This window comes from Boleophthalmus pectinirostris, unplaced genomic scaffold, assembly GCF_026225935.1.
Source record: "Boleophthalmus pectinirostris isolate CB_2022bp ecotype Guang Dong unplaced genomic scaffold, ASM2622593v1 HiC_scaffold_4, whole genome shotgun sequence".
Lineage (NCBI taxonomy): Eukaryota > Metazoa > Chordata > Actinopteri > Gobiiformes > Gobiidae > Boleophthalmus > Boleophthalmus pectinirostris.
The window spans coordinates 16,088,214-16,100,825 of record NW_026571353.1 but is presented as its reverse complement, the minus strand read 5'-3'; the positions used below and the strand labels follow the sequence as shown (position 1 = coordinate 16,100,825).

The window sequence follows — 12,612 nt, the reverse complement described above, 5'->3', positions numbered from 1 at the left end:
CTCTGGGTGAGACAGAGTGTGTGTCTATGGCTTAGGTTACACAGCACTGTTTGGATATCCAGGCCACAGTTACCTCAACCTCTCACAGGCTAGTGCACTGGGAACCCTTGTGCAGGGTGGGAAGAATCTTTTCATTTTTGATAATTAGGGAAAAAATACATTTTTCTATTGGACAGAGGTTGCTCTAGCAGCATATTTTAAATGGTCTTCAATGATGTGTTTGAGGACTGGCTATAAATATGTGGTGGTGATACTTAATACATTATTTATGTAATTATCATAAACACTTAATGAATATCTATTTACAATGCAGAAAGTATCACTTACCAAGAAACACTTAAAATAACATTTTAAGTACCACCAGGCACCAGAGTTAAACCAGGTCTAAAATTGGATTACATCAAGAAATTACCCATGCTAGGAGAACCAAAACATGGATAACATACCACGGGCAGACCATTTCACTGCAGGAGAATGTGCGGTTAGACACAGAGCACTGTGACATTGGCTGCAGTGTGACCTGGTGTTCTCCACACAGACACCTCTCTGTGGCTTCACCTGGTGCTCTGTACAAAGGGACAGCTTCATTGTCATTATCCTGTCCATTTTGTGTAAACACTGCAGCTTGGTCCATGTTTACTGTAATTGGTGCCCCATGTAGTATGTTTACCCAGTCTGCCACCTCTTTCACTGTATAATGCATATAAACCTGTGGCCAGCATGCTCATTGTTGCTACTTTCAGGCTCATTGCTTAAATACAGAGAAATCATGTAAAACATATGAGGCTGTGTCATTTGAGTTGCTTTGAAAGTGACATTTGCATACACTTAAACAGTTGAGACAGACTAAAACTCAGATGACACCACAGCGTGTTCCTTCTTGGGTGCTGGCGTGACGAGTGGAGATGAATGTAAGTGTAACATTGCCAACAAGTCCAACACCTGGCTGTCAGATTGAAGTCGAGATAGCTGACACATATCTATATCTATACAAGACTGTGCAAAAGTCTTACATTTCAAACACAGGCTGTGGGCAAAACATGTGTATAACTGAACTCAAATATATCAATTAAGATCACTGAAAAGGTAAGTCAGAACCACAGTCTAAGTTTTATCTATCCATTTAGCCTCCATCCAAACTTATTTTTATTTTGTATTTAATCTCCCATATTTCTTTTACTATTAGTAACCATGCCTAAACTCATCATGCCATCTAAGTTTAAGATGGCATAGCCTTTGACAATAGAGAAATAGAGAAATGTGCTTATTTACGTCGGAGGTCACATGACAGTTTGAAAGCTTGCTGGTCCACATAGAAGGCTTGTCAAAGCTGTGACAGAGCACCCAGATGGTAGATCCAAGCTGCCGCTGCACAGGCCCTGAGGTGATGGGTGGGGCCAGCCTCTGCTCATGCACTTTTATAGCTATAGCACGTGAACTCTTTGCCTTTGCACTCACAGGTCTCTGTGTCCTCATTCACTTACTGTCACAGAATGACAGCTGAGAGGCTTCTTCAAATCTTCATCTTAAAGACATACTTTACATGATTTGTCAATTTAGATCTGTTTGTAAACAGAAACAGCTCATCTTGTGTAGGTCAGTTCAGTCACTGAGTTGTACATATTCACCTGAGAGACTTATTGGCTAATTGTTATAAAAAAGTAATAGCAGAAGCTACTTGGAGCACAACAGAACTTATTTTATGAGTTTAAGGTGGTTCTTTATTCATAGGGGACATTATATTGAAGGCATGACACCTTTAAGTTAACATATTAATGTAAAGATACAAACCACAAAATGTTCAATGAATGGGGTTTATTTGATGTCATCAGGAGAAATATGTTGTTTACTTTTGTCTAACCAGTCGACTTTGGTCAATTAGCAACTTTTACATTAGTCAGAATGCACATGACAGTGACAACAAAACAGTTTATGGTCTGTACGAAATAAATAGCACATTGCTCATTTACAGCTTGGCTGAAGAGAAAACAAACAAAGGGTTAATCTTCATATTAATGCATACCAATGAGTGGTGATACTCATGTGTTCACTAACTGTTCAACAAAGACAAAATGCTCTCCTTTTAAATAAAGCTTTCAGTTTTAATATGTACCTTCAAGAGCCTGTTATAGTTAAATAAATAGAATGCTTTCCATTTGAACATGCACATCCAATTTGCCTGGGAAAACTATTTACATTTTCACTGATCCTACGTGTCCACCAAATCTGCACTGTTTTTTCCTCTCATACTTACTTACACAAATGTACAGTCACTCTTGCAGACATCATGCTGCAGCTATTCACTATTCACACAATATCTAAACCTACTCGAAGTGATCTGAATGCTAACGGTGAACATGGCCATCCAAGTATGGCCTAAAGACACAACATCTTCACCAGGGGCTTACAAAAAACTTAGTATACAATTGATCATGCACTGTATAAATGATGGTTATTTGGTTTGAGTGTGTCGTCAGTGGCTTCTGCTTACTTGAGTGAACAAAGTGAGACAGATATCCAACCAAATAATGTCATTATTTTCAATAATTTTGAAGCCTTCATCCCCAGGTGTTGTCATGGATCAGTGGTTTCTGTGTCTTGTAAGCTTCCACACATAACCAGGAGCCGTCTTCTTTCTAGTCCTCCAGGCCATCACACATTTAGTTGAGTTAGGCAGTTTTTCTGGTGCTGGTGTCATTTTTTGTTTCAGTTTTTCATGACGCAAAGTAAGAGTTCTGCATGGAGTAGAGGCGGTCAATGGGGTTTCCCACTCGGGCCTGCAGGGAGCTGACATCTGATGACGCCATGAAGCAGTCACTGAGGCTGGTTAAAGACGTGTCTATGTCGTGGAAGGCCGAGTCGTTACCTGTACGATACACACAGGATCAGTTGTAATAACCAATGTTTTAACTACGTTACATTTTAAATTATTTTTCATCAACTCTCAATGTAAATCAGATGAGGTTTTAACTGTTATTCAGCATTTGAATATCACAAAATACCGTATGTATTTATTTATCATTACTTAAGTATTTTGGTGGCTACTTTTAAATTGAATTATACTAAAATAATCCTACTTTACTACAATTTTTGTCTACTTTCCTCACCGAGCTTTATATACAAGTGACTGTATCATTAAAATGTGATCCCAGATACTTATGTTTTAAAAAATTTCCTTCCAACAAAGTAAATAAGTACTTGACTACACCAACACTACACACAATGACTTACAACCTCCTCTTCTAACAACACTGAGTAAAGTTTGCAAGAAAAACAAGTCAATCTTGAAGAACAAATTTATAGCAGTGTTGGGAAATTATAATTACTAATAGTCACCATGTGAAATAGCTGCATGGTGTCATCACAACAGTGAGAAGTGTTTCGGTAGATATCATCAAAGCTTCCTGTTTGCTGCCCTCGCTGGGACAATTGCGGTCTATGATGGGGCATGTAAACTAGGGGCATCCCGCTCAAAGATCTGGTTAATAGCAACTGTTTACGCCTTTCATAAAAGCTCAACATGTTATTTCTCTGGAGGGAATAGTTAACTTTATTACACTCTGGATCTTAATGATAGTGTTGCACAAAATGGGGACAGTGTTTGGAGACATATCTTTTAATGCCTTGCCAATATTGTTGCTTTCCCCAAACCAAAAGAGAGTGATGAGACTGGGGATTTGGGTTCTCACTACCAAGAACAACTAAATGGAGGCAAATTATGAGGAAGCTATGAATACAAGGCAATGGTCCCACAGGGAAAAGTGAAGAACAGTTACATCCTGTGGACCAAAGTTTGATTGACAACATTTTGTTTTTTAATTTTACATTGTGTAACTCAGAAATCAGTTGTGTGCCATTTGATGGATTAGCTCACACATTTTAATGGTGTGGTTCACCATTTAAATCAATCGCTGGAAAACAGTAACATGGGGTGGCTTAGAGCAGAAGGCAATAAATTAGTTCTAAAAAAGTTTCAAGATTTATAAATAATGGCTAAAGAAATTAGAAGAGGGGGGTGGGATTAAATAAATTTTCTTGTTCCCAATTATATTTTGCCAAATTTTTTGTTGTTGTTCTTGTTTCTGTTGTTATGATTGCACTAATGTTATTATGGATAATACTATGTGTCACTGTAAAAGAATGTACATGCATGAACATAAATAAAAACTATTAGTATGTTTTACTAGTAGATTATGTATGTATTTGTATTTAAGGCTAAACACCTGGCCTTTAATCTATTTTGATGCATTCTATTCTCTTTGAAATCACTAGAATTGGTGTATGTCCCAAACGTTCATGCATAAGTGAGTCCTTTGGTTTTCTGATGTGGGAGGAGAAGCTTCTTGTATGTGTCTATGAAAGTCTAAAACCAGGAGGCTGTGGCCAGAACACATGTCCTGCATTGAGGAGCCACGAGGTTGATCAAGGGACAAGCATGTGCTTAGAGCAGGAGTGGAGTGGGTGTTGCTTTAATGAAAGACGGAGAGGGGGGTAGTAGTAGTGACTGGATGCTCACCATATGGGTTCATGTGGTCCCCGGGCATCTGAGGGGGGGTGAGTCCCTGCTGGAAGGGGTCTGTGCTGTAACTGTTCTGGTCCATGGCCACGAGCTGCTGTTGTGGGGGGGCCAGCGGCGTGAAGGAGCTCATCATACCCTCCATGCGGTTGGACATCACCTCTGCAGAACAACACAACAAACATGAGAGTGAGCAAGTGAAACAGCAAATATGGAGGATCATATATTACTATGATTATAATATAGTCTTTTAATATTTATGTTGCATCATAAGGCTCTGTGTCTTAGCTAAATGTGTATTAAAATAGAGGATTAATTTAACAGATTATGGGGTTCTGACAGTCAGATTCATCACCAAATAAAATAAAATATTACATATTGCATATTTAAGACGTTTACAGTGTTAAATGTAAAACTGTATGCTGCATTAGACACTAAAGAGAAAGGACCCCTGTTATAACTCATGTGGCTCCCCTTTTCCCACAATCCCTTGCACAAACACTCTGCTCTGGACAGCCGTCAAAGTTCGAGGACATATTTTTTGTGGCTTCATCCCCAAATCCCTGCCCCCTGAGCTTTCCTGTGCGGTGGTTTGGTCCTATGAAGTCATCATTTTAAACAGCTTGACTTTCAAACCAGTTTGAAACACAAAACACATTTTATTCATTTTACATAAATTGTTAAAATTGAGTCAGATTACATACCTTGTCCAAGTCTTTGCGAGTTTTGCTGTTCTTGCTGTTGCTGCTGTCTTCTCGCCAACTTCTTCATCTGAGACAGAGGAGTCAAAGTTGTGAGGAACTCCCAAAACTAACATGCACTCTTTAATTTAAAAAGGATGCTCCTCACAGTTCACCCTTAAATGAACTTCATAAAACTGCAGCAGAGTGCACTTCATTGTCAAGAATCAAAGCTTTTCACAGATAATAATCAGTAAGAGAGGAGGGTGTAGATGTTAAATGCAACTTTTTTTCTACATTTGTGGTTGGAATGCAGTGATAACTTTAACAAACACAGTGGAGGTGATTTATAGGTGACACTGTGTAAATCCCTGATGGAAAAGAGCTGTTGTGAGCTCCCCAGCAAAGTTCTGCATTGTGCAAGGGTCTTACCTTAGCTCTTTGGTTCTGGAACCAGACCTGAACCACACGGACACTCAGACCGGTCTCTGCTGCCAGCGTCTCTCGAACCTTGAGACAAAATAAGAAATATGTTTTTTAAAAGTCAAAAAAGTGAAAGGATACTGATCTGATGCAAGCTTGTGGTGGGTCTGTTTTATGGTTAAGGCTACAGGCAGTAGTGTTGTGTCAGTTTGTCATTCATTGTAGTCAGTTAACACAGACCAGAAAGCAGAGCCCTACTTCAAAGCTCAGATCTGACGAGAGGGAGTATTTTCAAAGTTCTTTGGGCCATTTTGGTCGGCAGTGTTTGTGAAAATGAATGTTAACACCAAGACCTGCTTTCTAGTCTTAGCAGATCTTTACTGATTTATTTTGTCACAGTAGCTTAATAAATGCAATTAAGCAATTCATTTTTAAAAACATATAACATGGCAAATTGTTTTATTATTTGTTTGCAAGCACTACCACCAAACAACTGTATGTTTAGGAATTAACACATATAACACATGAATAAAACACAGAATAGATCTTTCCATACTATTTTATCTATTATTAGAAACATACCTTTCTGCAGGGTTTGGAAGACACCTCAAAAGAAGCCTTGAACGCACGCCTCTGCTGAGTGGTCAGGATGGTGCGCGGTCTCTTGGGTCTCCGTGGATCTTTCCCATCATCCCCTTTGCCTTGACCTCCAATGCCCTTCTCTGGTTTGATGTCCAGCTCCTCATCGTCACTTTTCTCTGCACAATAAAACTAAGATTTACTGACAGTGCTCTGACAAATCTGTTTTTTCTTCTTTCCCTCTTCACACACACAGAGTATAATCAAAGGAGACATGTGTTTTTCATACGTTGTTATCAATTTATTACAATAGCAGAGGGCCGCACGAAACGATTAGCCTACAGAAGTGAAATATGCACATTTGTCACTGAGCTGGATACTGCATCACTTGTAATTTATGGCTCTCAGCTTTGTCTGATTTACACTAAATCAATCTCTGATAAGGGAACTACACCAAGTGCAGCATGAAAAGGCAGAACAAGCACATAAGGAGAATGATATTTTATTACTTAAATGTTTAAGAAAGACAAGATGGTTCAGGATGGTTATTTTTAAATGGCATCAGCAGGTGTTGCAAGGAAAACAGAATAGTAAAATATTTCATATATATTATGAAATAGATATTATGTTGTATATAAGTTTACTTTTGGACTATGTGTTAGTTCTTTCTATGAGCATCACTTCTCTGCCATGACAAATCATCTTACACTATCCAATAATTTACAAATAGATGTTTTATACTACATGCCATGCCTTCTTATTCATATATTGAAGTTTGGGCCAGGCACAAAGATTATGCAGATATGTGGCTCGATTGGTTTATTACGTTATTTATGTAGCGTTAAAATTTCAATAAATATCCGTTTGACACCACATAACAGGAGATCGTAAATTTAAGTGAGTCAACAAACAACTGTGTTACTCACGTGCTCTGCTGGATTAATGTTTCCAAATGAGAAACAGCACTAAACATGACACTACAACGTCCCCTATCATCTGGTTTTGATGTCTTCACAGGGAAGAACCCATATTAAAAAAAAAATGGGACACTGGCCTCTTCCTTGTAAATATAGCTATGTTAAAGAATGTCTTTCAATTTCTATAGTGAATAATAATGTCATAATGCAGTTTCCCATTTTCAAAATTTAACTTGAACATTTTTGTCTTTTGATAAGGTCATCTTCTGTCTTCCGAGTGACACGACCAAATGGGGAAGAGGCCGAGCAAATATTCCCACAAGTTGACAAAAGTTGACACAGGCACAGATGTATTTGACAAATTCCCTTGCTTTTGTGCATGTTTAAATGTGAGCCAGATGGCGGTGAACGGCGAGGCTTGGCGAGGAGCCGTGTGGTGTGCAGTGTGTGTAGAGAAGGCTACAGGGCGAGGAACACTAGAGCTGATAAGACTGGGGCGCATGCAGGCCCCAAATCCCGCTGTCACTCACTATCATGCACTGCTTTAATTCTTTCCAGCACATGATTCGACCCACGCATGGATGGCCATTAATACAGGTTTGACTTGCTCAGTTTTGTTTCCACTTCCTACTGTATCATAAACCTATACTCTCTGTTTATATTTCCTTAGACCTTAAGGAATCTAATTGGCAATATTGTGCAGTGACATTTTGTTAAGATACAAGACAAGAAAAGTGAGCAGAACATGGTAAGAGAAAATTATGGTCAACAGAAAAAGGAATAATCTAAGCAATGTTATGCAGATATACTAAATAAATATAAATTAGCTATTGATCTTAATTGGAGCAGTTGTGAAACTATGTGTCCTAAATCCTATTAAATGGAAAGGATTGTGTTGTCATTGCATCTTGTATATAAATCAAGGCCCAATCCATCAGTGCCAATGAGTAAACAGAATATTTATCAATATATTCTAAGTGTATTTAATTTAATACATTGTCATTTGAAAGTGACAGATCTATCATATGTATTTCTCCAGGCGTGAGTGAACCCTGTGGCATTTGCACTTTCCGCACGGTGCCCTGCTCTAGCACTGCTGGGTTAGGTCCTTCATGGCGGACTTCTCTGTTGGCTGCGAGTGCTCCTGGCTGGCGTGTACAGAATACAACAGGAGGGTGCCATGTGATGGTCGCACCCCGGTGTGTGCTTGTCATGGAGGTGTGAGAGGGTGCTCACCTGAGTCTGAGTCATCGGGGCTGACGCTGCTGAGAAGGTCCTTCTCTCTCTCATAGTCCACTTTACACAGCAGCTGGCCCTCCTTCAGCACAAACTCATCACCCTTCCTGAGCTGCCGATCACACACGCAGCAGCAGAAACAGTTCAGGTGGTAGACACACTCCAGCGCACGCATCACAAACTCTGTGGGAGCGATCTTCTCCATGCACCCACTGCACTTGGTCGCAAACAACCTACAAGAGAAATAAGAACACAAAGTGAGCATCACTGACTTTAAAGATTTTTTTCTTTTCTTTCTTTTCAAATTGAGTTTGATTCTACTTTCCAGACCTTGCTGCATGTGAAGGTGTCAGAAAATGTTTTACAACCAAAAAACTACAAATAACCACACTCATCTTATTGACCCATGAAGTTTATTTTTCCAAAAAAACGTGAAAAATTACTTGAGCACTTTTGTTATGAAGCTAATGATAAACAATATTTCATGTAATCATATTTTCCATCTTATTTCTGCTACTTAGAGGATCCTGTTTGTTGCAGATATACATAAAAACAATTCCCTGGAAGGACATTTCAGTTGTACTTTTGTAAAGAATGCATTTATCAGTTTGTCTTTTACTAAGGCAAAGCACATGCATTCAGCACTGGGTTTGCTTGATAGTCAAAATTGGAGGTCGCAACTATAGGCCTTTGGAGGATGCACCTGGACAGTGGCATAGCACAAACAATCATAAAAATTATATAGTTAATAGGGAAACCAATTAAATAGTTATATAGATTTTTTGACAACACTTCCCAATGAGTGTGGCTTTGCTCTTATGAGACTGCAGTTGACGTGCTGGTCCAGTGGGCATTTTTGGCAGAAGCTCATCTATTGGGTGGACCCTGGCTCGTGTCTGTCCCGGTGAGCTCAGTCACGGGTGCCCCCTCCCCCTCAATCACATTCAACAGGAGTCGACTGCACACTGCACCACCAGCAGGCCTGCTCCTTTCACATCCATAAGTCTTTATCTATGCAAGCGGCCATATCTGAGCCCGTGATTCATTGCCAACTGCCAGGCTGCCCTGCGGTCGCTTCATATCTCATCTCAGCGTTTGATATTACTCCGCAATGACCGCCTCCATCACACCTCCATCTTCTTTTATATCCTTTCGGGAAGATGTTTGCATTGTTTTATTGGCGACTGAGAGGCATTTAATTGTGTTGTTCGGAAGACGCCACATTAAGTGCAGCAAGAAGGCAAGGGAGTGCGGTTAGATCTTGTCCGGCCGTAAAGCCCAGGATTTATTAGTGGACTCTTTTGTTTGCCCTGGTGTGTAAGACAGCTGGCAGCCGCCTATCTATTTGTGGTGGACATCTTTTTCATTGTCGAGGGGAGCAATTGACATCACGAGAAGCAGGATTCGGGACAGGGCTGAGCGATAGTGATGAATATAATGTGTAAATATGAGAGAGGCGGAGACCAGAGGATGTTTTTTGTTATGCTAATGTAGTTATAGGTGCTGATAGAGTAGTGATATGGTCTGAGCAGCTGTATGCACATTCAAAAGCACATTGTGTGGTTGTCATCTATACAGAGCTGTGAATTAATAGCCAGACCAATAATCAACAATGAGAAATATTAGGGAGCCTTAATTACATCATAGCGTTTGAAAGGGCTTTTTTGTATATCAAAAGCTAATGTTGAAACCGCAGAAGATCTCCAATTACAGATGCCAATTGCAGAAAAAGGGGAGGTATATTTGTCTTTTTATCTTTCATTTATTACAACAGATTAAAAAGATTATTATTTCACAGTGGAAAAAACCTCAAGGGTTATCCCACACAAAAACACTGCCACTTTCAGTCATCTGCCAAAACAGATCTGATGTCCAAATAAACTACATTTTGATCACTTTATAAAGACATTTAAAAGTGACACAAAATAATCTTAGACACTTAACGTAAAATTACTGTCAATATTATAAATGCTACCTCTATTATCTTATTCAGAAGCATTATCTTATTACATGCAGGGATCAGTACAAAGTGGTGATGAATCTGTCAAGACAAGTTCTCAGCTCCAACTCTAATGTTTAGCTAATGATTGCCGGCTTAGGCTCTTGCTCGTGGGTGCAAAAGGTGGCGGAAATGACTTGTTAGCTAGATTTTGATACGTCCATGGCCTGGGCATTCACCTATAACATCCCGCTAAAACCTCCTCATCTAGATGAAAACATTCTCATTCAAGCCCCTCTTTCCTTTCTTCTCACTGAGTCTAATCTTGTAAGCCATTATTTTTCTATTTCCCCTCTCTGTCACTTTGCATTATTTTTGCTGCTGTAATTCCTATTGGTCTCTTCTGGAATCTTCCTGTCCTGCTTTTGTCCGGGACCCTAATCCGGACTTTCGGCCTGTTTTCAGTCTCCAGTCTCCATTCTCAGCGGGACTCAGATGGAATAGCCATGCATGACGCCTCCTCTATGGCAACCACACCTCCACAGGAAGGCAACGGCGACTTTTCGGATGGGCAGAGAGGGCCTTTGAGAAGCTGGCAGCAGAAGTAAATCCTTCTCTAGGGAACAAGGGGAATTAGCAGGGAGCAGTGGACTAGGGATTTAACCCTACCCCTGTGCTTTGAAAGGGCTCGGTCGGTCCCACTCCTGCGGCTAGTCACAATCAAACAGGGGAGGAGCGGGGAGGCGGCAGCAGGGACAGAGAACACAAACTCCCTGAATGACACAAGCAGTGGATTGTGGAGGAGCCTAATCCCACTTTAATACCTTTCCAAGTTCAGCTGCTAAAGAATGCTCTCTAAAACAACACCACTGTGTGAGCAGTGGAGGCAGACCGGAGGGAGGCTTGCCATTCAACCTCTCGACATTACCTGATTAGTGGTTAGAGGAGCAGAGGAGCAGAGCAGCGGGCCACTGGGCCAGTGTATACAGGGAAAATGGAATGCATTGTTTTAAAATAATTTAGCACCATCTTTAAGGCTCATGTTATTCTATACGATATCAAATATGTCATGAACCTGTTCTGTCAATGTTTTGATGACCAAGAGGGACAGTGAAAGTTAGATTGTTGTGCTTAAAGGGTCAATCTATATACAACAAAATCCTGCAGGGACTTTATGAGGACTTTAAAATGGTTATGGTGATCATCAACCATGTCCTGTTTCTTCTTTATCCCACTGACCTTCTCCGAGTCCCTCTAAAATCCACTTTGCTTGGACTCGCGGGTGCCTTGGTAACATGACTCCCTGTCGCAGAGCTAGCACAACATAGAAGGGACCACCAGAGTACAGCCACATCCCTGCACTCTCTCTCTCCCTCTGCCCTCCCACACCTGAGTGCATGGATGCTCGGAAGGACCCTACTGTGCAGATCAATGGCTGCATCTAACTCACAGAAATGTCAATATTTACACTGGCCTCCCAGAACTGGACACAAACCATAAGGGAGAGTCTGTGTCAGCAGATCCTCCAGTGTCCAGCCAGTGTCCAGCCATGTTTATTCTTGCAGACACTAAATGCAACATTCTTTACTATATGCAAACTATATTACAAAGCAACAGGTTTTGGTTGTACAAGTCAATACTGTGCAGTAATTCTAGTTTTTAATTTCAGAATCACCAACATATATTGCAATATAAATTGGCTGAAGTTTCTAATGACTTTGTGTACGAATTGTACTTTACAAATAAACTTGCGTTGACTTGCCTTTTATGTCAGATGTCCTGTCCAATGCAGGAATCCTTCTCCATTTATGCTGGCTTGGAACAGGCACAGAGTGTACAGTTCATGGGAGGTGACCATATTTCAGTGTATCGGCATTATCAAAGTATTTGTTTATGTTGTCTTTTATTTAACTCTGTAGGCAATATACTAAAGCTAATGCTAAAAATATTGGTTGATCTTTTCCAGTTCACATGGTTGTATTTGTATCAGACTTGGGAGTTTAACCAACCAGAGGCCGTGAGAAAGAGCAAAAGTTATTTTGTGTTGTACTGAAAACCCGAACAGTGAAAACTGGCCTCTCAGGCACCCATATTTGCCTTTTCCATGCACTTTTAAGAGCTATATGTGCTCCCTTTGAACAGATTAGTGCTAACTTTAAGTGTGACAACATCTTAAGTTCGCACCACATGTTGTCAATGATTCCTCCGCTCCAACCATTACATCTAATGCTTCTGCCGCAGTGATAAGCATCAGGAGGACTGGGCTGGGATAAAAGAAGAGAAAGGGGAGGGGCCAATATGGAGATGCTTATGAAGGATGAT

The 12,612-nt window shown here is 40.3% G+C and overlaps 1 protein-coding gene across 3 annotated transcripts in view; it reads right to left on the bottom strand.

Annotated features, from left to right (window-relative positions):
* Positions 1-1,815: 1,815 nt before the first annotated feature.
* lmx1bb (LIM homeobox transcription factor 1, beta b) overlaps positions 1,816-12,612 on the bottom strand; it is a 42,176-nt gene continuing 31,379 nt past the window's right edge. For all 3 annotated transcript variants that reach the window (XM_055161642.1, XM_055161641.1, XM_020935547.2), the window contains 6 exons: positions 8,352-8,584; positions 6,202-6,377; positions 5,629-5,706; positions 5,221-5,287; positions 4,517-4,678; positions 1,816-2,866 (listed from right to left, as the gene is read on the bottom strand). In XM_055161642.1, coding sequence (XP_055017617.1) covers positions 2,715-2,866; positions 4,517-4,678; positions 5,221-5,287; positions 5,629-5,706; positions 6,202-6,377; positions 8,352-8,584 — 868 coding nt within the window. In that variant the 3' untranslated portion in view covers positions 1,816-2,714. The remainder of the gene's footprint in view (positions 2,867-4,516; positions 4,679-5,220; positions 5,288-5,628; positions 5,707-6,201; positions 6,378-8,351; positions 8,585-12,612) is intronic.